The sequence below is a fragment of the Lynx rufus genome, unplaced genomic scaffold, assembly GCF_022079265.1.
Source record: "Lynx rufus isolate CCGP_SWC_20201006 ecotype Redwood Valley unplaced genomic scaffold, mLynRuf1.p SCAF_8, whole genome shotgun sequence".
Lineage (NCBI taxonomy): Eukaryota > Metazoa > Chordata > Mammalia > Carnivora > Felidae > Lynx > Lynx rufus.
In genome coordinates this window covers 58,555,495-58,580,984 of record NW_025814896.1, presented here as the reverse complement: position 1 = coordinate 58,580,984, position 25,490 = coordinate 58,555,495, and the positions used below count along the sequence as shown (strand labels likewise).

General features: G+C 39.4%; 1 protein-coding gene across 50 annotated transcripts in view; it reads left to right on the top strand.

Annotated features, from left to right (window-relative positions):
* The window catches only part of MAP4K4 (mitogen-activated protein kinase kinase kinase kinase 4), a 190,458-nt gene that overhangs the window by 101,001 nt on the left and 63,967 nt on the right, over positions 1 to 25,490 (top strand). For 31 of the 50 annotated variants that reach the window (XM_047069939.1, XM_047069955.1, XM_047069948.1 and 28 more), the window contains 5 exons: positions 14,486 to 14,611; positions 15,870 to 15,980; positions 19,930 to 20,020; positions 22,558 to 22,688; positions 25,261 to 25,315. In XM_047069939.1, the coding sequence (XP_046925895.1) occupies positions 14,486 to 14,611; positions 15,870 to 15,980; positions 19,930 to 20,020; positions 22,558 to 22,688; positions 25,261 to 25,315 (514 nt within the window). Of the gene's footprint in view, positions 1 to 6,582; positions 6,607 to 14,485; positions 14,612 to 15,869; positions 15,981 to 19,929; positions 20,021 to 22,557; positions 22,689 to 25,260; positions 25,316 to 25,490 lie in introns of those variants that run through there. The other 19 variants (XM_047069925.1, XM_047069922.1, XM_047069913.1 and 16 more) reach the window with 1 other exon arrangement.

The window sequence follows — 25,490 nt, the reverse complement described above, 5'->3', positions numbered from 1 at the left end:
TTATACATACTATAGTTCATTTACATAATTAGTGTGTAATCAGTTAACCTCATTAGCTCTTGCATTGGCCCTTCTGGGGAAGTCTTTTGTCAAGATTGGCACTTGTTTTTATAATATCTGAAGAGGTCAGAATACCGTTTTGAAAACATGAAGCTCTCCAGAATTTACTTATTATATGTCTAAGATTTTATGATTTTTTTTCTCCCAAGGAATGAAGCATATCATTATCTTTAGTTAAAATTAACCACTGAGGGCAACTGAGCTCTGTATAGCAAGCCCCAAATTAACCCCTTGTTTACTTTGGACTCTTAAGAGACATTTCTTTTTCTTAGAGAACCTTTAATTTTAAAGTCAGTTTGTCCCCCACTCTGTATCTGTGCTTGGCTAGATAAACAGACCAACCTAATTAATTCTGCAAACAGAGGCTACAATGCTCTTTTTGTGTCAGTTTTTAGCTCAAGACTTAAGTATTCAGTAGAAAGACTAACTATTGAATATGCACCAGTGTGTAAACATCCGTGCACAGAACGAGCACTGTTGATGAATTCAGATATGAAGTTGCCAATTTATACTAAACCTGACAGGAAAAGAGAGAATTTTCTTGATTTCTCTTACAGATTTTGTTTTATCAGTAACTTAATCTAGGCTCAGAGAATGGGAAAATAGTTTTGCTGGTGAGTGTTGTTACTTCATTCTGTATATTAGTGATTCCTCTTGTCTGGATTTCTTTTAAACTGGCTTCCCAACACCCTTAGCTGTGTAATATCTGCCCACATGCACCCGGGAGATCTCTTCTCACCTCCAGGGCAACTGGTTGCCCTTTCCTGACTCCTGTCATTAGCCTACGAATTTCTGTGTTTTACCCTGCTCTCTCCCTTTCCAGTGCCTGCACAGTGTCTGTTTTGAAGTGAACCTTCAACATGCTGATTGAATACATTGGTACCAATGGATGCGCATAGATAGGGATGTGGTTCTTGCTAAAAGGCTGTCAAAGTGACATAGCAACTTCCTGGCCTTCCATTTTTTTGGGTTATTGGTAGATGGTAAATTTAGCACTTTATATTGCTGGTTAGGGGTGGATGAATTGGGCAGGTTCCAAAATGGTAATATTGTTCTTTGTTCTTATGAGTTTGGTTTGGTGAGCAAACAGCCTTTCAGGGTCTTCACTGGAGAAATTTATTTGGACATGTAACTAACTGGTTTGTATTTTGATCTCTGTAAATCAGTATTTCCTCTCAGAGGGGATGCCATTTGGGGTACTTTGTGTGATCTGATGGTGATGATTTACTTTCTTTTGTTCCTTTGTGCAGAAATCCAGCGCGCACGTACACACACACACACACACACGCATACCCACCTTATCTCAGGGGTAGGCATGGGGTAATTGGTGGTCCTTTTTCTTGCCCTAAGTGAGAGTTCTAGTTTTAAACGGTTACTCTGACTTGGCCAGCCTGACTTGGGAGGCTCCACACAAACACCATGTGTTTTGCTTCTGTGGCATTCAGAATACAGGGAGCAGATGATCCTAAGAAAGGGAGGACTGCCATGTTCTTTAGGGAGTGGCACTGTTTGACTTTTGTCAGAGAGCATCTGGAGTGTCCTTCGGCCTTCCTCTTAGATCTCTTTTCCAGTGACTCCAGCCTGTAGCTTAATTTTTCACTGTGTTTGTGGGTGTGTGTTATAGAAGGAGGGAAATGGATTAAGGAACACGATCTCAAGTTAATGAGCTATTTTTAGACCAAAATGACTTACCACAGTTTTGTGAGATACATACATAGTAGACTGCTTTAAAGTTCTGTATGAAGTGATTATAACAAAAAGTTTGCTATTCACTTATCTTTCTGGTATTCTAAAAAACAAAATCTGCACTTTTCCTTTGCTTTAAATAATTGCTGTACAGCTGGCTCGCTGCTGGTTGGGGTGGTGGGGAGATACAGGAGGTGAGAGGAGCAAGGTTAAGGTATGATATGAACTTATGTCTTCAGAATTGATATCGAGAGTTTATTTTGGTTGGGCTGTTTAAATTGGATTACTTTAATCCTGTATTATTGCCTTCCACCCTATACTTAAAGATTTTTTTCCTGGAAAACACTTTTTATTCCTATATGCATGTAAAATTTTCATTTTAAATAATCCTGTGATCTTTTAAGATCACATTTAAAGAAAGATTTTTGATAGAATACAAACACTCCATATCAGCAATAATATGTATTATGTTCAGAACATGTCTTAGAATGAAAATACTTGAAGTTGAGGCAGATTGAAGTGCCAGTGGTAGTTGTAACATTCCTTAAGACTTGGGATACATTGATTAACTCAATCTCAGAACAAATCACCTGATTTCTAGTTGATATCATATACTGAAGATAATTGGTCATCCGTTCCCTTCAGTCTTTTGGGAATCTGGATTTTTTGTATCTTTCCATGTTTTTCCAAAAGGAGCACCTGCAGTTTAACACTGTATTCTTATATGAACAGAGGTAACAACATCTGTGGTTCAGGAAACATGGTGCTAATCATTCTTTAGCACTAGACCTAATTTAACGATAGCAATCAGAAAGAAAATAGGCTATAGTGGTGTTCACTGTTTTGGTGGCTGGTTCTTGGTTTAGGTGATGGCTGGCATCCTTGCCTAGACCCTTTTAGCCCATCACAGCAGTGAGTCAGTAAGCCAGGCGAAGTGTGTGCTATTGATTGTCCACCTACCTGCAGCCAGAGGGCAGGTGATGCCAGAGATTCGTGTAGTTTGAGTTCACCTGGGCTACTTCTTTTACTTCCTACTACTTCCTACTTAGTTTAGGAATGGTTTTTGTTTAGAATTGTATTAAATGTTCTCTTTATAAAGCAAAAGATAATTATAGTTTATTTCCCAAACATAATATTTGAGTATCTACTATGTGCTAGGCACCATGATAGTCTTTGCATGTTACTGATGTTTTCATTCACTCATCCTGGCTTGTGACTCACTGGCCAAGAATGGATTAGGGTTTCCTCCACTTACATATAAAGACACTGAGGCTCTGGGATTGTGTTCGCTCGCTCTCTCTCTCTCTCTCTCTCTCTCTCTCTTAAGATCAACTGTCTTACCCACATACTCAGTGTGACAGGCACTGTCAGGGTACAGAGATGAATAAGATAGAGTCCCTGTCTTTGGAGCTTGTGTTCTCATAGAGAAGGTAGGTTTTAAACTAATCACTGTGGGGCGGTGAGTGCTATGGAAAGCAATTATCTGTCTCTAGAGCATGTGTTTCTTATGGTACTTAATGTTTTCATTGCTTTTTCTGGATTCTTCTGGAGCTCGAGACTTGCATTTGGCAGGGCTTTGGGGCAGAACTAGAGTGAGGCTTTTGAAGAGAATGGGCTTTCTCCAGCTGGGAGACTTGGTGACACTTCTGATGAATTTCTGTGGCTATTATAGTGGGCTCTTTTGGAATATACTGGTGTTTGGTTCAGAGTAAAACTTCCCTGTAGGGTTTTATTAAGTGATGTGAGGTCAGTTTGTATATCTAGCACAGTGCAGATGGTGGCACTGTGGAATCAGATCTCCCACTTCATGGACTTTGCCACTGGCTTAGAGAAGGGTATGAATGGAAATGGACTGAGGCAAGATTTTCTTTAAATGTCCCCCTTTCCTGTTGGGACTTTGAAGCTTCTGGTTCCATATTCTCATTTTCTCTCTTCACATAATTTGGTGTGTTTTCTAAAAAGTTGGGAGGGAGAGACACTTTAAATGGTTTTCCTAGTTGGAACTGAAAAATGAGGAGGTGAGTTTTAATTACTGAAGTCATTATTTCTGGTGCCATTCTGTAGCTTTTCTCTGCTCCACAGTAGTGAGAAATGATCACATAGATTTAAGAAGTTTTGAGATGTGTTGGAATGGTCTCCATGTACATGGTAAGTCCCACCTTACCCAGAACGTGAGTGGATGTGGTATGCTATTCCCAAATGAATGATCGTACCTGAATTGTCACCTAAAAGCTCTTAAATGGGTGATGTCCCTCAGCAGTTAGAATATCTTGATTCTGTTTTCTGTTTTGCCCAAAGATATGTGGAACTTAGTCATTGTCTTCTTGAATCACTTCTATGGTAAGCATCTTTGAATACTTAGAGCTAAGGGAATGGTTCTTCCTATGTGGTTTCCACGAGGATCTTCCAGAGGTGTGAGAAATATGTGTCAGAGGTCTCTCAATTGTATTTGAATGGAAACTACCCTTTCAGAACAAAGAGGGGAGTCCCTTTGCAGATGTGCACATTATTCATAATGAAGGGAATTGTTTGAAAATAACAAAATGGTAACATACACACCTTTGAACTGAAGCTTATTTCCTTGTTGCCATAATTGGCACAATCTAGCTATTTTCTGTTATTCAGCAAACTCCAAGAGTTACTTTGAAGGCACCACTGATTTTAACAACATGACCTTTGAAAGACAGTTTACCAAGAGTAGATTTTTACTTTTCTCTACATGATCATTGTTTGATTTCTTCTTTGTTCTTTTTTCACTCACCTACAGTGGTGTACCATGAAATATGTCAGGGTAAGGTAAGCTGGAATTAGGGTAGTTTATGAAGGGGCCAGTAGGGGAGACAGAAAAAGTGAGGAGAAGATTAAGATGAAACCATGAGACATACCAAAAATCTTTACTTGGCCATTGATATCCTCAAGACCAAATTAGAAACTTACTGAGCTGTGTAAATACCGACCATACACCCTCCCTACTCTAGCAGTGAGCACTTCTCCAAGAATGTTCTATAGAATACTTACTTCCGGCTGGCAATTTCTGTGCTTTTGATTAAGGCATAAACTAATAGCTTGCTTATAGCAATTGAGATCAAACAAAAATTGTTTTAATCTTACCAAAGTAGAGTGATTTTGCATATTCATTTTATTCAAGTTTTTTCCCATGTGTGGTTAAATTTTCAAGGTCTCATGATTATATTCTTCCAGTGGGGGGGGGGGAGTGGGAACAGATAGATGTCTGTATGATGTGTAGGGGCTTTTATTCTGCCACCCTGGTTTAGGAATTGAGACATCTGTAAATCCAAGTTGTTGCTTTCTAAATGCACTAGATTCTAATTTAATAGACCACAAAAAAACAAGCTGTCTCACATTCCTTCACAGACAGATGCCCAAAAGGCATCACTGTTACTCCCTACAGTGAGGTGTAGGTAGTAGGTAGTTTACTGGTTTTGTCTGCTAATTCTATCATTGGTGTCAGTTCTGGAGTCATTTCAGTTGACCCCTCCACTCACCATGGGCATTTGTGCTGTTTCTTTGCATGGCTGGTAATTTTTAGTTGGATGTCAAACATGTGATTTTTACCTTATTGGGTATTGGATATTTTACATTCCCATATTATTGAGTTTCGTTCTGTGATACAGTTATTTACTTGAAAGCAGTTTGATCCTTTTTAGATTTTTTTGTTGGGATCAGATCAGCATTTAGTTTGGGCCTGATTTTGCCCTGCCATTGAGGCAGGAGCCTCTTGAATGTTGTACCCAAATTCCTGTGAATGGTGAGCTCTCCCAGTCTGGCCAGTGGCAACGTATTATTCTCTGTTCTTGTGAGCACTGTGTTCTGTTCCCCCTGGTGCTTTTGGGAGGTTCTCTTTCTAACGACAAGGATGTGTTGAGCAGTGCTCTGCTGAACACTGAAGGGGGACTCTCAGGTCTCCAGAGCCTGTTTGCGCTCTCTGTGCAGCAAGCTCTCTCTCCTCTCTGGTCTTTGTCCTATCAACTCCCCAGCCTCTCAACTCAGAGAATTGTCTGGGCTCTGATTGGATTTCTTCTTCCTATGCCAAAGCCTGGAGTCTCTCTCAAGGTAGTAAGCTGGGACAGTTATAAAGCTTTCCTGATGTTTCCCATCTCCCCAGGGTCACTGTCCTTCAATCTCTGATGTCCACTGCCTTAAAACTTCTTCATATGTTTTGTCTAATTGTAGTTGTTCAATGGGAGAGTAAATCTGGTCCTTGATGATCCATTTTGGCCAGGAGCAGAAATCCCCATCATTCCTTTTAACTGCAGACATTTTTCAGAGCTCAGCCTTTATGTGACTCACCATGTCAGATACGAAGCAGGAGCCTTTGTGCTTGTGAGCACACAGATGGATCCAGTAGGAAATGCACAAACATGTACCACTTTGCAAACCCGTACCTTCTTCAGAGCTGTGCCCCTTGTTGGCATTCATTACTTGGGCCTGATTTTAGGGTTTTAAGCAAGACTCTATTCAGTGTGCACAGTATTCTATTCTTTTCTGGCTTGCACTGTGGGAAGCTTCATGGAGTTTGCCACTGGCTTAGTTAGAGAAGGGTATGAATGGACCGAGGTAAGATTCTCTTTAAGCGATCCTTTGGCAGGTCAGAAAGGTGAAGATAGTATGATGGTTGATGGACTCCATTCGCCTTCTCCTTTGTTCTAGGAAAAACTTAAGCTTGGAAATTCTCAATCTCAAGAAGTTATGGGTCTGGATTGGTACCATCATGGAAGGCAAATTAATCAGCAAGGTTCTGGTACTTCAGGCTCCCATCAATTTCTTCTCACAGCTGACAATTGGTGGAAGCAGCCCAAGCAGGGAGATTGGCGGTGATTCTAGAACAGCATGGAAGGGGTAAGGACCGTTATTCCAGAGAGACAGAGGGACTAGGCCATGTGAATTGCCAGAAACAAACTCACTTTGAATTCTTAGGGAGCTGTCTCCTCTAACCTAAACTCTTAACTTTGCCTTTACTAATTAGGAAAATAGTACATGTCAATTATAGAAAATTAAGTCAGTTTAAAGAAGAAAATATCTATAATCCAGAGTTAATCTTTGATAACATTTCTTTTTTCCTTGGTATATACTCATTAAAACATGTATATAGTTATCGCAATATACTTGTGTTGAAAATGGCAAAAGTTGCTGTGAAAAACGTATTTTGTTTCTGAGTATTTGAGATTACTTATCTCTTCTTGGTCTCAAAAACTACTGCAAGTTTAATTATGCATGGGGGAAGAAATCTTTCTTTCTGCCCTTCTAGGTTCTTGACCAGGGCCCCAGTAACATAAGATAGATTAGCGAGAAAGAAACAGAAGTCTATTAATATGTATTTCATATATATGTGGGAGCCTTTGCAAGAAAAATGAAGACTCAGAGAAATGGCAAAACCCAAATACTTTCATACTTGTTGAACACAGAGAGAGACTGTAGTGGAAAAGTAAATAAAATATATGGGGAGGCTGAAGGAAGATAAGAGATATGTTAACAAGGTTTGCTTATACAGAATTCTCTTGGCCTCAACTCCCTGTCTCTGGTGATGAGAATTTTTTTTTTTTTTTCCCCAGTTGGTATAGGAAGGACATCTTTCACATTGGAGTTTTATCTCTAGCTTTCAGGAAGAAATGGGGGAGGTCAGCATGCCCTTCTTATACCTGCTGAGGTTTTTTTTTAAGTGCCTTTAGCTCAGAATAACCATTCTGTCTAAAAGCATATTTGGGGGTGACATATTCTGGTTTCCTTCAATTAACATCAAGTGGTTGGGGGATTTTATTTTGGCCACACACTTACCTAGCAGATTGGTTTTCCATTTCAGTCAGTGTCTAGGTTTCAGGTCCTGCTTTATGAAGGTTGACATACGTTAGGGTCCCCAACAGCAGGTATTCCAATTGTGTGTATATCTGTGTGTGTGTAAATAACTCCCTTATGAAGGAAGAAAATGGATGGATTCTGAAATCAAGTGCTAAGGCACTTGTACCCATGGTGTTATGTCCTGTAGAATGGGGCTTGAAGGCAACTATTAGGACTTCTGGTTGTTGATGACAGGAAAAGTTAGAAAGCTATAATAGTTTCATTTAGATCCGAGAGGAATAATGATCTGTTTTATTTAACTTTATTCTTTGAGCAAGGATCATCCTGTTCATTTGCCATGTTGTGCTTTTTGGTTGGAGGTTATCACAGAGATGTATTTTGGCTTCCTTGTGGTTCTTGGCATCAATCATGGAAGCATCCGTCTCCCAAGGTTGTTCATGGGGAGGAAAACGGAGTGAAGTTTATTCACCATCCTACATCATCTTGTCACAGCCTCCAGTTTTCCCCCATCACTCACCCCACCAGGTCCATCCAGGTGAATGGTGCTACTGTTTAATTCTCTTCTTTACCACGTACTTTCTAGATATCAGTTGAGTGATAAAATCGCATCGAAATACAGCAAATAGTGTGGCCTGGCAGACTTTGTACAAGACAGAGGAGCTAAAGGGCTCTGTGAGGACTTTGTTGTGTCTAGTAAAATTTCTGTATGGTGCCTATAGACAGAAAAGACAGAGCAGGTTAAGGGCTTCAGGGCCATTCCCTTTGACTTTGGAGTCTCAGAAGAAGTTCAGCAATAAAACTAGAGAGTGTGTCTTTTTGTCTGAAATGGGTCCAAAACAGCATTTCTTCTTGAATAAGATGTCTCAAGTGTCTGATTTCCATTTTAGTTATGTTAATTTTATAATTTTTCTGTGGGTTTTTATTCTGGGACTGATTGATCTTGGAAGATGTGGGCTGATTAATTTTAAAGAACATGCCATTCCTTTGCTGGTCCTTCAGAGCCAGATCCTATAACCTTTTTTTTTTTTTTAATAATTTTTAAAATTTATTTTTGAGAGAGAGAGAGATGGAGCACGAGCAGGGAAAGGGCAGAGAAAGAGGGAGACACAGAATTCGAACAGAGCCTGATGAGGGGCTCGAATCCATGAACCGCAAGATCATGACCTTAGCTGAAGTTGGATGCCTAACTGACTGAGCCACCCAGGCACACCTTATAACCTAATTTTGTTGCAGCATTTTTCATGCATTGGTCTGTTTACCTTTGTTTGGTTGAATTGTCAGTGAATTTAAGTCAAATGACTTTTCATGTGTCTGAGTAAAAAAAAATAATAATAATTTTGATTAATTCAACTGGTATGGTACTGGATAATACTCTCAGGTGTAACTGGGATTTGCCAGGTAAAAAGGTAATATCTTCTCATTTTTGTACCAGTTTACAGTCACATAATGGAAGGTTCGGTAGTAGTTAATTAAAACAAAAGATTAAACTAGTCTTTAAAAATGGATATTTGCATTCTAAGTGTATATTCATTTATATATTTTGATGGTGAAATCTAACAGATATTTGCATATCTCATTTTATCAGCCCTCTCTCCACTAGCAAAGATACAGTGAATAATGAATTGCCCTTCCTTTTTTGTTCAGCTGTTAATGGGTAGATCTAATTCTATGCAGAATTATGCTGGGAAGAAAGATGATTACTCAGAACATTTCCCAGTCCTCTTGGATCCTCCCAGTTAGCTTATCTGAAGTCTGCCTGTCTCTCCTCACATTGTTACTGTCATCAGTGGAAGGAAAGAAAATTTGGGTAACAGTTTAAAAAATATTTTAAGGAGTCATTTTCTAAAAACTCACTAATCATATGCACTCCTCTGTGCTCAGATGGTGGAGTGGGCAGGGCTTGCCCTATGACTTATTTATGAACCCATAGCTGCTTTTGAAAATTACCACTATTCAGATGTTTTCCCCTCCTCCAGCCTCTAAGCAGCCAAGGAAGGCAACAGAAAACTCCTTGCCTAGTCCTATTCCAGCCAGAGACAAAGACCTTTTCTATGAGAGTTGGCTCCCCTGGTTGGAGTCCAAAATGCTAATTGGCATCAGCTGCATTAAATCGCTGAGTGGAGCCTAGCAGCTGCCTCATCATGGAGAAAACCAGGAGGGAGCCTTCCTTTTCTCACCAAAACGTACCCTCTCTTCTCTGTAGTTACCTTTTTTTTTCCTTTCATCTGTGTATGATTGTGGGCTCCTAAAGAGGAGAATGAAGGGCAAGGTCATTTGGACTTGGTCTAGACAGATGGGATATATAATCTTAGGTCCTGTCGTTTTGTCCATTCCACTTTCTTTCATATACAGGGTGGTTGTTAACTTTCAGTTTTAGCCTGCCCCGACTGTTTTCTACTGTATTTTTCTCAGGCTAAATGGGGCGTGTGGTGGTGGGAGTGTGTACATATTTAAATGTTGGAATGAGACCACCAAATTGTATTTAACTAATGACCAAAGGGAAATTTGAATTCAAAAGTTGGTTCATTATTACTCCAAAGACAACATGTATTATTATACACATTAGTCATATTTAGGATTCCAGTTGTAGTTGGCTCAAAGCCATTGGCAGATTCTACATTTCTGATGCTTTTTCTCCAAGGTGGGCATTCTTAATTAGTATATGACAGTTACTGGTGGTAAAATGCCCTTTTTATTTTATAAGATGTATGATGGTCATCTATTTTGAAATCATAGAAGCAAGAGAAGGAAGGTCCAAAGTATATATAAACGATTTCCTAAAATACTAGTTTGAGAGGCCAGTATGGTTTCCTCTCAAAATTTTTGGTAGTTCAGTTTCATATGCTTCCAGGATTTGACTACTTAAACCTTGGAAATACTCTGGCAAGTGGCATTGATCTGATTACTGTATTTATGGATAATACTTGGATGTTTCAGTTATATTAGAAAAGCTGTTGCTAAACTTGATAGTATTTAAGTTCTTATGTCATATTTCATTGTTTCTAATATGTGGCCCAATTTCAAAAATGTATGTCTTATGGTTGATGGTGAATCATACTTTCATTACATGAAGTACTTCAGTGTCTCTATCTAGTGGCATCTTGGATTTAAGTAAATATATTGTGCTGTGACAGTCTGCCAACAGTATTTACCATTATGCATATTAAGTGTCTTTCACATCAGTGGACAGCACTGAATTTAAGCCTATGAGAATTTTTAAATATATAGAATGCATAAGAATTTCAATTCCATGAGCTCTGAAAACATCAAGTGCTTCTGGAAGCTCTTAATTCTTCTTATAAAGAATGGTGAAAAGGGGCACCTGGGTGGCTCATTCAGTTAAGCATCCAGCTCTTGATTTCAGCTCAGGTAGTGATCTCAAATGTTGTGAAATTGAGCCTGCTTTGGTCTTCGTACTGAGGGTGGAGTCTGCTTGGGATTCTCCCTCCCCCCCCCCCAACCCCCGTCTTTCTGTCTCTGTCTCTCTCAAAATAAATAAATTAACCTTAAAAAAAAAAAAAGACTGGTGAACAAGTCAGATCCTAGAAGACACTGGTTTATGTTGCTAAAGAAAAAATATATTTTTTAAATTTTTTTTTTTTCAACGTTTATTTATTTTTGGGACAGAGCGAGACAGAGCATGAACGGGGGAGGGGCAGAGAGAGAGAGGGAGACACAGAATCAGAAACAGGCTCCGAGCCATCCGCCCAGAGCCCGACGCGGGGCTCGAACTCACGGACCGCGAGATCGTGACCTGGCTGAAGTCGGACGCTTAACCGACTGCGCCACCCAGGCGCCCCTAAAGAAAAAATATATTGAAACTAATCAAAATATGTTGTGATCCTTAATTATTGCACAGGAAGCTTCTCATGGGAGAATTGTAGGTAACATTTGCTTTCTGTCAAGAAGTGAAACTTACTGGCAGAGTATCACACAGAATAATGACTCTTGGAATAATTTAGCCAATATGGGGAGTGGAAGGGAGGTAGGTAGGGATGAATCAATAAAAGCAAAGTCTGTGCAACCCAACAAGATGCACACACTGCATGTCATGATTGGCTACAAATACAAAATTAAAATCAATATTTTGATTTTCTCCTATTTTAGTTCACCATTGTTCTTTTTGTTTTTGTGTAGTCTTTATATCCCAGATCTTTGTACATTGATGATTTTGGATAAAAGGAAAAAAAAAATCAAACCTTTAGCTGACTTTCTAATCATCTAATTGTGGTCCAGTGTACGGAAAGTGGGATATTTAGCTTTTCAGGGCACAACATGTTTAACCATAGGCCTTGTTCTAGGAGTGACAGTCACTGCATGCCTTTCCAATCAGGAGCACATTATTGGCCATAGGGTCATGTGCCACTTTTTGTTAGGAACCTATTGGTCTTGACAGGTCCCATTAGGGTTGTCCTGGGCTGCTCCCGGATACTGTTGGGAGTGAGCTGTAAGTTGTGGTGACGCTGGAGAGAGAGGCTTCATGTGTTGTGTGCCAGCAAGTTGTGGTCATTACACACTCTGCGTGTGTATGTGAGCATGTGGAAAGAGCAAGAAGATAAAGCTTTTAATGAATTGGGCCTTCTAGCTGTGTTTTGGACATGCTTCCTTCCTTACATTAATAAAAATTGTCACCCTTTTATGTTTTAGTATAAAGTTTCTTTGAAGAAAAGTCCCAAGTAGGAGTGTGTTCTTGTGTATACTAGCCAGGCTTAACACTGCTTTTGTTTAGGATTAAGATAGTTATCCTGGTTATTCAGTATCTCAGTTTTCATTGCTACTCTCAACATGGCCATGTTTAAATCACAGATTGAAGTGATATATTTGGTGTGTTTTCATATATACAGGGTTTGAATGAGAATTAGTACACAGATTATTGTATGGACTGTACTTGGCCATGTGACTCTGCTCCGTGTTTGCAGTCACCATCTGCTAAAATCACATGACAACTATGCCTATTAATATACTGTAATATTCTAATGTACTTATGTCTGGGGACCAAGCTGGAGGCCACCATCTGAAAAATCACTGTACTGAGGGACACCTGATTTGACTCAGTAGGTTGAGCGACTGACTTCGGCTCAGGTCATGATCTCCCAGTTCATGAGTTCGAGCCCCACGTCGGGCTCTGTGCTGACAGCTCAGAGCCTGGAACCTATTTCAGATTCTGTGTCTCCCCCCTCTCTACCTCTCCCCTGCTCACACTCTGTGTCTCTCTGTCTCTCAATAATAAATTTTTTTTTCAACGTTTATTTATTTTTGGGACAGAGAGAGACAGAGCATGAATGGGGGAGGGGCAGAGAGAGAGGGAGACACAGAATCGGAAACAGGCTCCAGGCTCTGAGCCATCAGCCCAGAGCCTGACGCGGGGCTCGAACTCACGGACCGCGAGATCGTGACCTGGCTGAAGTCGGATGCTTAACCGACTGCGCCACCCAGGCGCCCCTGTCTCTCAATAATAAATAAACGTTAAGAAAAATTTTTTTAAAAAATAAAAAAAAAGAATCACTGTACTGAGTTTGTTTTGTTACATGTTTGGTTTCTAAAGCAGTAGTGTACAGTTGAAAGTTGTATTTTAAGAAATTTTGTTTTTTCATTTGGTGTCATCACTAATATCTAATTAATAATGTTGTAGCTTTTATCTTAACAGTATTTTCAAACCAAACTTTAGATCCGTGAGGCCTTATAAATGGGTTTTGGAGATGCGAGGCTGTCACAGTAGGTTTCTTCAGCCTGTGTGCATGCATGTTCTTTCACATGCACTATCTTTCTCTTACACACCTTGACTACTTAGAAACGCTGAGTCTTCCCTGGAGAAGGAAGAACATCAGTTGTAAGTGGATTGAGCATGTCAGTAAATATATGTAATAAAGGGAATTCTAGAGATCTGATTATCCAGTGTTTCTCTAAGATCATTATCCTCCCCCAGATGCTGTTTTTCTAACCAGTGTGGTTTTTCTCTTTTCCCCCACCTTCTCTCCTCTTCATCACTTTAATTCTGCTTTCCTCTCATTCTCATGCTGTCCATAAATCTTACTTAACATAACCCAGCAGGTAGTTTGGCAGACTCTCTCTGTGTCATGTGTATGCACCAAGGGACAGAATGCCCATGCTGTTGCAGGTACTGTCCCAGGGGTGTATGAGAGAGAAAGGCGGAGACTGGCAGCCCTCACCATTCACAAGGACAACTTATTTTTATTTTCCAGACCTGTGTCACCATCTGTTTCTTTCATTCTCCTTCTGATCTTCTCACACAAACTCTACATTTCTTCCTCTGTTCATCTCATTTTAATAAAGCAAGAGTCTGGGGGGTGAGCCAAGTCTAAAACAACCTGCTGTCGCTGAATGATGTTTTATTACTGTGGCTCGCCGGACTCACCTGGATCTCTTTTCGGGGTAGTGTATCTCATTAAGCATGCCATCCGTCCAGGGCCTGCAGTGCTGCTCTATATTCGGTAATCTGCCTGTGGCCACACCAGAAGGTAATGCTTTCTGCAAGGTTGTTACAGGTGAAGCTTCTCTGCCTTTGGTGTGCCAGATGATTTATATGCACAAATCTTTTCTAGAAAAGAAACAACTCTTCCTTGTAATTAGTTGAAATAGTACCAGTCAGTTCTCTTTTTTCCTCGCATTTTTACAAATGAGCAAATTGAGGTTCAAAGGTCATAGTTAATGGAATAGCTGCTCCATGCTACATCTTATATACATCTGTAACTTTTATACTTACTTATTTCTTGCATAGCTTGTAATCACATTTCAAAGGGTGAGTCTTGTTGAAGTCCCCAATTCTTGTCACTAGGATAAAGTGAATGTATGTCTCTCCCTTGTGGGAGGGGCTGGGAACTTGTGTTATTGCCTGTGGGTGGGGAAGGTAAAATGCACATCATTCAAAAGCCACACATTTTATTTTTATTTTTTTCTTAAGGATGAAGAGGAAGAAATCAAACTAGAGATAAATATGCTGAAGAAATATTCTCATCATAGAAATATTGCAACATATTACGGTGCTTTCATTAAGAAGAGCCCTCCAGGACATGATGACCAGCTCTGGGTAGGCAAATGTTTCCCGAGGGTTTTGTGAGGTTTCCTCTTTAGTTGTACTAAAAAGGACAGTAAGGACCTTCCAGAGGGAGGGGAGAGAAAAGCAAAAACAAAGGGGGTAGTGCCTGGTATCTTCCTTGGCTTTCTTGGTTAAAGGTTAAACAGTCTTGGCTGAATGTTTATTTTTATGTTGGCTTCACTTTGCGTGGAAAAAAGTTAACTTCATGTTTCAGGAATAAAATGGCACTTTTTAAAAGTAATGTAACCAAAACGCAAGGAAATTAGGAGCTCGGAAATTAAACCAACAATAAAAACTTTATTTATGGAAATTAATACGGAAGCTCAACTAAATGCATCTTCTTTGCCATCTGGAAGGGGACAAGTCACAAGAAAACAGTATGACAGTATTTATTAATAATATTAATGATGATAATTAATTGAAAGTATTAAATTCCAGGGATATTCCTAGAATTGATAAACATTCAGCCTTATCTCTTACTGAGCCACGTCTGTCTTGAAGATAGTGACACGGACATGCTGTCAGATCTGTGGTTATCATGTTAGTTATGCCAAAGGCACTGGACTTAAAAAGCAGGAAAATAAATACTTTTTCTAATTTTTTAAAACTCATCATAGAAAATTTGCAAAATTAAGGCAAAAGAGAAGCAATTAATCTTTATTTTCATTGCCCAAGTCCAATCAAAGTTAAAATTTTAGAATCGCTCGATTCATTTTCTAGGTATTTAAAAAATATACTTGTGTTCATATTGTATAAACATTTAGGTGTTGTAAAAAATGTATTTTTAAAATTATGTACTGCTTTAAAATAGCATTTCTCTTAATATAAAAGGTTGAGAATCATAATGTATGGAAGATAGAATATCTTTGACTCTGGCAAATGAGAGAAGATGTTAGAGTATTTCCATCAGATTTCTGATAATTAGTCACTGATTAAGGACAAAATGGTCTTCCCATGCCCATATGAGAGAGGAAGAACACTTTAGAATCTCTGCACTGGGGGATGTGCTGTTAAATATCAGAAACTCTTAAATCTTCTGGATCAAACATACACAGTGAATAAATTAAATGGCGAAATGAGCTCTCAGTAATTTGGATGCTTCCAAGATGATCATGTACCCAGATCTTTAGGGAAGGCAGAGGGGGGTTAGACTGCTTTCCTGACTTCCCTCCAGTGTGTACTAATAGCTGTGATGCTCTCACTGACTGCTAGGATGTGCTAGTCACAGTGTGTCTTGTCTGTCCCATAGCTTGTTATGGAGTTCTGCGGGGCTGGGTCCATTACAGACCTTGTGAAGAACACCAAAGGGAACACACTCAAGGAAGACTGGATAGCTTACATCTCCAGAGAAATCCTGAGGGTAAGGAGAAGGGCGAGTCTGTGATGCCCGGTACATGGTCTTGTGTTTCCATTTTCATTTTCCTAGCCCTGAGTATTGCTTTGCATTAACTGTAACTGTACAGATTGTTCTTTTCATGACAGCCAAGGGCTCTGTATAACTGGCTGGCTTTGATTGTTTAAGCTACATCATGGTTTTGATTATGACAAGTATCTAAGGAAAGTAGACTTACACAAAAATAGTTTTCTGTATTTCCCTGAATTCACCCTCCAGGTGTTAAAAAGAAAATCCAAGTGAAGAGAAATCGTCTCTAACTATTGTTTTTATAGGAATCCTGTGTCTAAGCTTATGAATCAGTATCAATGATGCCAATCGCTGGCTTTTAGAATCATCTTGTGGACTTTGACATTAACTCTGAGAATTTGTTGCAATATTTACGAGGGGAAGTTCTAATGTTTAATGTTTTTTACAGCTGATTGAAAGCCAGTTTATTATGTTAACGTTTCTGAACTACTGTTTTAGCAGATTCTAAATGATCGCGTTCAGTAGTGGTGCTGCACTTATGCCACGGGCAGAGGGCCTGTGTAGATTGCATTTGGAAAGTGCGTGTGGGTTAGCAGTGGGCCTCTTCCCTTTGGCCAGCTGTCCCAGTGTCACTACCCCTTAATTACACATTTAGATGATTTTGTTGGATTTCATTTACCCACCACATTTAAAAAATAAAGACTGTGGAGTTAAACTAGAATCTAATTCTTAATGCTTCTCTCACTAATAAAAAAAACTGTTGCTGTATTTTTTACTTGTAGGTAAATTTACCCTACTTTTATATTTAAGTTTCTTAGAGGATTTCAGGTTTAAAAAAACACCACATAGAATTTACAGAGATGAATTTTAATTCCTTTTTATTTAGATGTTTTATGAAGCCCTTGAAATTAAGCAATTCCCTTAAGAAAACTAGTCATAGGGGCTGAGGTGGAAGAACCTTACCTTCTCTTTATAATCACATTAATCACACTCAGATTTCATTATGAAAACATGAGAGTCCTATCTTTTATGGTTATTGTAAGAAGCAGAGTCTAAAAGTGGAAAACTAAGTATCCCATCCTGTACTACTGTGAAAGAGTTCACCAAGTGGGCAAATGCATTCATTATATTAACAACTAAAACTCTTGGCGTGGTCTGCAGGAGAAAACAGTGGTTAGAGTGAGGCAGATGTGGGTTTGAGTCCTGCCTTTGCTACTTACCTGATACACACCCCTGGCAAAGTTACTCCCCTTTAAGGACTTTCTTCATCTGTAAATTTTAGTTACCAACCTTATGAAGCAAGTGTCATTGTTATGAGAATTAAATGAGTTGGTATATATGAAATTATTTAATGTAATGTGAGTATATAACGAATTGTCAGTAAATATTACACTTACTGACACCTTTTGTGTATATAATTCCAGTGTAGGATTTCTCAAGCAGAGATGTAGGTTTTAGTATGAATGCCCTAGGTGTCAAATGTATTTCGCCTATCAGAGACAACTAACATGTTTTTATGTACGCAGGCAAGCATTTTTCTACTGATCGTGTAATAAGTATATTTAGCTATTTTACTTCCATTGATCTCAGACATTATTTCAAAGATGCCCAGGTTGTTTGAGTCCCTGGAATGATCATAATAGCTTAATGGACATCCTTCTGAGATACACCAAATGTTTTCCACCTCAGTGGGTACCTGAAACAAAGAGTTCCCTTCATTTACATTTCATTTAGGATGGCAATTTTTTCTATAACCAAAGTCTAAATGAACTAAAAACAAGTCTCTGGAAGAGTCAGTGTGTCACAAGCTAGTGTGTGTTTTTTCACAGGGACCACTGAGAGTCCACTTTGGTAAAGAGAAAGCAATATGGTAAGAAGGAGGTGAGCTGTCCTGGAAAAGGAAGGCACCCAGCCAGCCCAAGTGGATAACCTGGGTTCTCAAAGACACTGCTGGGTTAGCTAATTTCTGCAGCAGCGAAACTTGTCTACCTTCTTTAGTAGATGTTAGATTCACATGCTGTTATTATGTTAAGATCCTCAGAAGGTTGAGAGTCATGAGCATATAGGCCTCAGACATCAGTAGGAAAGCTCTCTTGGGCTGGCCCACTGAGACTCTTGACCAAAGGTTTACCAACAAAGCCAGCCATGTTCATTCCAGCCCACTTCTACGTTTATAGTCCGCACAGCTATTGATGCATTTTAGTAGAAGCTGATATTCATTGTAAGCCTTTCATAACCAACACTGAAGGACAACCTTTGATGTTCCTTTGGTCTATGTCCATGAATGAGAGTTACAGGAAGAATGTTTTCTGGTTTTGAAACTTTGATGCATTTGCTCTAGGGTGGTATTTACTGTGTATTTGGACTATCTTTGCTATGGAGGAATAATTGTGGCTTAACTTTTGGCATGGCAGTAGTTGAACATGCCTTCTCTCTCTTCATATAGGGAAAGATGTACTCATTTGGAATAATCATAACTCAAGTTCACACTGTCTACGAGCTATTAGACACACCTTGAGTGGTTTCACCTGGAGACACATCAATCCCTTAGCAGTAGGGACAGGAAGTAGATATTTCTTAAGTTTATTGCTTGTAAGAAACAAGAGTGCATGCAGGCCACATTTCTTTGAGAAGATGTGAATACTTATGTTTGTTGCTGCTAAGATAATCCTGTAAAAGTATAAGATGGGGGTTGTGAAAGAGAATATAAAATGAACTGAAATAATAGAAGTAGGAATTATGAAGGAATTAGGGAAGCTACTTTTTTTGTTTGTTTCTTCTTTGCTGTTCAAAGTTATGCCATGCTGAAAGGAGAGACTTTCTTCCTAACTATAGCACTAACATACCATATATTTTTAGTGCCTTTTTCCCCTAGTCAGTGCTTTGCGGTGTAACACTGCACATCCTGTGTGGGGGGAAAATAAACAGGGCCATCAAGTAAGCTCAATTCTGCTTTATAAGCAGACTAGTAAATTGTTGTTTAGAAACCCCCTGTGCTAGAAAAATTAGTATTCTAGAGCGGCTGTTATATTTAACACATACCCTACACAGTAATGATAATAAAACCTCACACAAAAAATCAAACTGGAAAATGAAATAAACCTTTCTTCTGATCTGGCCTTTTTGAATTGAGACATTTCAGAATAAATAGGTTGCTTGTATCTTAAGGAGGCAGCCTATAGATTTGGCTTCTCTAGCTAAAGATAGAAAAAGTACAGGAGTTGTGAGAATGACACCTTTTTGTCTGTCGGGCATCTGTTGGATGCAGAATGTGTTTTTGTTCTTCTGCCACCTCTCTTAAGAGACATGCTCTTAGGCTTTGCTCCAGATACAAGGTCATCAGAAAGTGCTATATGCCCAGTAGGGTTTATATCCTTGGGAAGGAAGGATATTTTATTTGAACATAAAGCTGTTTCAGTGGTAGAATTGTTTTATGTTGGGGTGGAAGTGGGATTGATCAGCAGTTAGCACTTTGTCACTATGTGGTGGGAAAACTAGGCAGTGTTCAACAGCCAGACTTAAAATCCTCTCTGGCTCTTTGCTTTTCCCCTGGGATGGGTCTAGTTCAGATATACCCACGGGGTCACCCACTGAAAGATGGACATGTAGCGTGGGAAAGGAACCACCCTGTACACAAATAGCACAAATTACAGCAGAGAAACTACAGATGGTAATCTAGAGCGTATCTTCAAGGAACAGCTAGAAACGGGTAATGTTGCTCACACAAGGGACCTAACCCACTGGAATTGGGGAATGGGTACTTCTTTCTGTTTGTGTGGTACTACTGGTGATGTCTTCATGGGAAGGCACTAAGGTTGAATTATAGTACGTTCCGAATATGGTTCATAAAGCTATTGGCGTGCATGCGCATTTTGTTATAAAAAGTGTGTTCCTGGCTATTTGCAGCAACAAAGAACTAAAATTCAAATCTGTCTGTCTTCTTCAGGGACTGGCACATCTTCATATCCATCACGTGATTCACCGGGACATCAAGGGCCAGAATGTATTGTTGACTGAGAATGCAGAGGTGAAACTTGGTATGTGATGCATGTGCCACATGATCTAATACTTGGCCCCTGGTGCAGACCAGCGACACTCTCTACCTCACTGGCATTTAGCTAAAAGCTCAGTCTGTTACCCACATTTTCTGTTTTGTTCTACTTAAGAAGTGAGAACTGGGCTTATTATTTTGTCTGGCTCCAACCGCCCTTCCCTCATGCTTCTCCCCTCTGCTCTGCTCACCATATAATAGACTACTGTTTAAATCAGATCATATCACTTTCTTTCTTAAAGACCCGTTAGTGGCTTCCTTTTACACCTGGAATAAAATGTACATTTCTTACCATGGCCCATAAAAAGCCATGCCTCCTACTACTTTCCAGCCCTACTTTGTGACCATCCTCACTTCTCTCTTCTTCAGTTCACTCATTTTTATATTTCTTAGACTTTTCCCTTGGCGTCTTCACATACGCTATTCCCCACTGGGAACAGTTTTGAAGTTGCAGTTTTTTCCTCATCTTCAGAGACCTTCCCTGACCCTCAGATCTGTATTGGGTCCCACCACTTGTTTCCTCATTAATACTGATCACAATTTATAATTATACAGCTATTTGTTTACCTCTATTTCTGACTTATTTACCGGAATATAATTTCTAGGAGTGTAGCAACTAGGATGTTTTATTTATGAGAGCATTCTTTTTTTTTTTGTAATTTTTTTTTAACGTCTGTTTACTATTGAGAGACAGAGAAACACAGAGTGTGAGCAGGGGAGGGGTAGAGAGAGAGGGAGACACAGAATCCGAAGCAGGCTCCAGGCTCTGAGCTGTCAGCACAGAGGCCAACGCAGGGCTCAAACTCACAAACTGCGAGATCATGACCTGAGCTGAAGTCAGTTGCCTAACCAACTGAGCCACCCAGGTGCCCCTTATGAAAGCATTCTAATTTGGCACCTAACTTAGTGGCTTAGATGTAGTAGGTGCTCAGTAAATTTATGTGTGGATGCTTGAATGGATGAGGTCCAAAGTATCTTCCTGGAGATGATTTTATAATGGTTCTTCTATATTTCCTGTTTCCCTTACCTGAATTTGAACTTTTTTCTTTTTTCCTTTAAAAAAAAATTTTTTTTTAATGTTTTTATTTATTTTTGAGACACAGAGAGACAGAGCATGAGCAGGGGAGGGGCAGAGAGAGAGGGAGACACAGAATCCAAAGCAGGCTCCAGGCTCTGAGCTGTCAGCACAGAGCCCGACACGGGGCTCGAACTCACGGACCGTGAGACTATGACCTGAGCTGAAGTCGGACGCTTAACTGACTGAGCCATCCAGGCGCCCCTGAACTTTTTTCAATCCCACTTTTATATAATGGTTCTGTCAAATTTTTAAACAGAATTAGCAGTAAGTTTTCTTCCACTAAGGCATCACAGAAAAAAATTCTTTCTACTTATAAGGATCTACTCCATCTTTCAAAAATCTTACGCACCGTAGTTCTACCTTAAAATCTTCATTATTGCTTTCTTGCATAATACCTCCATTTATCGGTCGTCTGTGGAGAAATAGGGTGCCCATTTAGGAAATTCCCTCAAAACCAAGATAGGAGACACTTGAATTGTTCTCATTCCCAGTGACTCAGCAAGCTGTGTGTGTCCCCTGCACTGGCCCGCTGGTGCCAGGCCTGTGATACTCCCTTCGTAATAATCGCTTGGTGATCACTTGCGACTGCTATTTGAGTTGCTGCAAATGGCATGCACTGCTTGGCACATGTGTCTGTCTCAGGAGCCCTTAGCTTGTCAGCCCACCTCTTGGCCATGTCGTTGCCCGAGTGGCTTCAGGAGATGTACATACACAAGTTGAGTCTGTAACCCCACTCCTGTGAGTGATCTCAGCATCGTGCAGTCCTCCTAGGGGTAATGACAATGTACATAGTGGTATCATTGGCAAACATTCTATTAGAGATCCTGATCTTCCTGTCAGCTCTGCCTCCCACCCTTGAACTTTCCTCTAGATTACCATCATCGTTCGGCTGAGTAGGATGTAGGGGTCACTCTGAAAAATCAGAAGTCCCAGGTACTCTGAGGGGTGTTTCTTAGTATGTTTGTGATATAGCTTCATTCTCTTTATTGAATTCATTACTGTGTTCTTTCCAGAAAACCTTTGTGGCTTTCTTCTCTTTCTGTGGTTAGTGCTGCCTCAGAAGCTAGGTCACGTGGGTGTTAGTTCTCCTGAACTTGGAGCTTTCTATGACTTGATCTTGTTTGTCGCAGGCATGTTTCCTGCAAGCACCGAACGTCCTAATTCATCCAAAAGTCCCTCTGGTGGCCACTATCCTGGAAGCTCAGGGAAGTGGCTGGGTTCAGGCTTCCCAGGAGCCGGTAGACTGGTAGAGGATCTTGTCATTTTAGTGGCTCTGCTCTGGAGACTGCTCCTTATCAGTGCTGGTGACCTTGAGGAGTTTGTATATCCATGAAGTATTACTCCTTGAGTTTACTCTGAAGACACCTCCTCCTCACCTTTCTTCGTCTGATAGTTTACTTATTTGCTAATTATGTTCTACTCCTTCCTTTCTCTTCCTCCCACAGTTGATTTCGGTGTGAGTGCTCAGCTGGACCGGACAGTTGGGAGGAGAAATACATTCATAGGCACCCCCTACTGGATGGCTCCTGAGGTCATTGCCTGTGATGAGAACCCAGATGCCACCTATGATTACAGAGTAAGAGGCGCCTACTTTCTTGGCCTTTACTGGGTCCCTGGCATTCCTGAGGGATGGGGGCACTGCTTACAAAAAGCTTACTGCTTTTTCAATGAGAATGACTTGGAAACTTTGTTGCAAGTGCAAATTTTCTGGAAGTATTGAGATGCTGTCTTGTTATTGTTCATCCCCCATCACCTCTGTTCTCCTTACTAAGTAATATTCTGCTTTCAGGGCAATGCAAGTCACTGACTTGTGCATAGAACTTTTTGTCATGAGTAAATTAAATGCTTCTGCCCTGTTTGCCATCCTTGTAAAATTGAAGAATATAATCAGATGTTTATTATACTTTTAAAAATACTGTCAGAATATATAACAATAGCTTCATCTATGTGAAATTTTAGAGTATTGCTAAAGAGCTTTACAGCTTTGATTTGGCACACAAATAATATATTTAAATTATTAGAGTGACCTCTAGGGACTTGTATCAATAATGCACTTTTTTGATCTCAATGTAAAGCCCATATTTGATCATCAGATTCAGGTTGAGCGTTTACAAAAATTATTTTTTTAAAAAAGTTCTCTTGCTGTAATTAAACGAGTCAGAGTGTCTATGTATCTGTTAACGGTATTCAAAATTGAGTTCATATTTTCACACTCTCCAGTGTATTTTAGTATTTATTATAAATACCCAATTAATGAAGCTCATTTTAAGCATATGGTATGGAGGAATTTTTATTTTATTTTATTTTATTTTTTAATTTTTTTTTAATGTTTATTTATTTTTGAGACAGAGAGAGACAGAGCATGAACGGGGGAGGGTCAAAGAGAGACAGAGACACAGAATCCGAAGCAGGCTCCAGGCTCTGAGCTGTCAGCACACAGCCCAACATGGGGCTCGAACTCACGGACCGTGAGATCATGACCTGAACTGAAGTCGGACACTCAACCGACTGAGCCACCCAGATGCCCCAAGAAATTTTTATTTTATTTTTAAACATGCTGGAGTATTTTACAATAAATTATAGACTAGGTGACTTTTCACTCTTTATTATGTTATTACATATCCAAAAATATTTTCCAGCATACCCAAAATATTATGATGCTTAAGTAAATTAAAAATAATTTCATAGTACAGAGTTTGTAATTAAACCCACCTGGTTTATACCTGGCTTATCCAAACGAGTGTTTAATATAGGACAAGACATTGTATTTGGTTGTTTGGCTACTGTGTATCTTTTAATCAAAGCTAACAAACTGCCCCTCCTCCTCTTTTTTTCATGACACTGATTTGTTGACAAGGCGGTATTCCACCATATAGATTTGTCTTACCATTTTTAAATTTTAACTTTACAATCTTTGTTAAGGTATTTTCTTTGTGTCTTATAAACTGGAGAAATTCCATTAGTATTGAGAAAACCTAAAGCAGGATTGCCTCAGGAGATGAGTATGGTTTGTGTTATATCACACCAGGGGGGCGTGAACATCTGTATATCCCACCACTGATGCTTAAGATTAGTCACTGAGTCCAGGTGGGTGAAGCCCCTCCTTTGCGCTTGACAGTATAGAAAACCTCATAAAAATAAGGGAGAAATTTGTGGGCCTGTCCTTCTTGGAATCAAACATGTGTTTGAATTGTGTAACATAATTATAGGTTATTTAGAAAACTGAGCAACTTTAAGTAAATCTTTCATTAGAATATAGCATATAAACAAAAGAATGCTAATGATAATAACTACCCAATTGTCTGCTTTTTAAAAATCTGTTTTGGATTTTAAGAAATTGGCTGATAAAACTTACTTCCGTCATTCATCAGCCGATGTTTATTGAGTGCCTACCACATGCCAGTCACAATTTTGGGGACGCAAAGGTGAATAAAACAGACGAAAATGTCTGCCCTCATGAAACTTGTATTTGGGTGGGGAATAAAGTTAAAATTCAAATTTTACAATTAATATTTCAGGGGACTGAGAAGAGATTCCATGCCTAGAAAGGCAGCTGATTGCTTACTCCTTACTAAGTTTGAGGGGAGAGTAGAGAGGCTCAGCGGTGTGATTACAGTTGGTGAATTCAACTCTGAGCCTTTTATAAAGAAGGCTTTCTAGCCTTTAAACTTTTTTTTAAAGTTAATTTATTTTTTAATTCAAGTATAATTAACATACAGTGTATATTAGTTTCAGGTTAGCCTTTAAAATTTTAACATCTTAATTAAGTTTGAGATAGTGACATAAATCATAAAATTAAACATAACTTGGGCCAGGAGTCAAAATTATTTAATGTAAAGAAATGAGGAGACACACTGAACAGCAGGCATGCAGTGGCCGAGAGAAGCTTTTACGTGGACCATCTCTCGTTCAGTCACAGATGGGAGTGGTTCTAGTTAACAGGTCAATTTTATATTTATTTTTTCATTCATTCATTCATTTGGAAAGTATTCTTACGTATGTGTTTGTGCTTTTAATTTTCTGGCAACTTCTTTTCAGTTTATATACCAAAAAATGCCTTTAAATCATTTGTGTGACTAGTCAGCAGTGATAAGTTAGTGGCTTCATATCTAATCCAGTAGCTGTAACATACCGTTTTATTTTTGCAGAGTGACCTTTGGTCTTGTGGCATTACAGCCATTGAAATGGCAGAAGGTGCTCCCCGTAAGTAATGTACTTTCTTCTTTAGCCCAGTTCTTCTTTGTGAGTTAAAATCAGTCTCAAGCCTTCAAAAAGAACAACTTCATGGATAAAGCCTTTCCTAGTGGGGCATTTAGTGGAAGGAATCATAAGTACAGTGAAGTTTTAGATGTAAAAGGATTCTTGGCATCCACTCTTC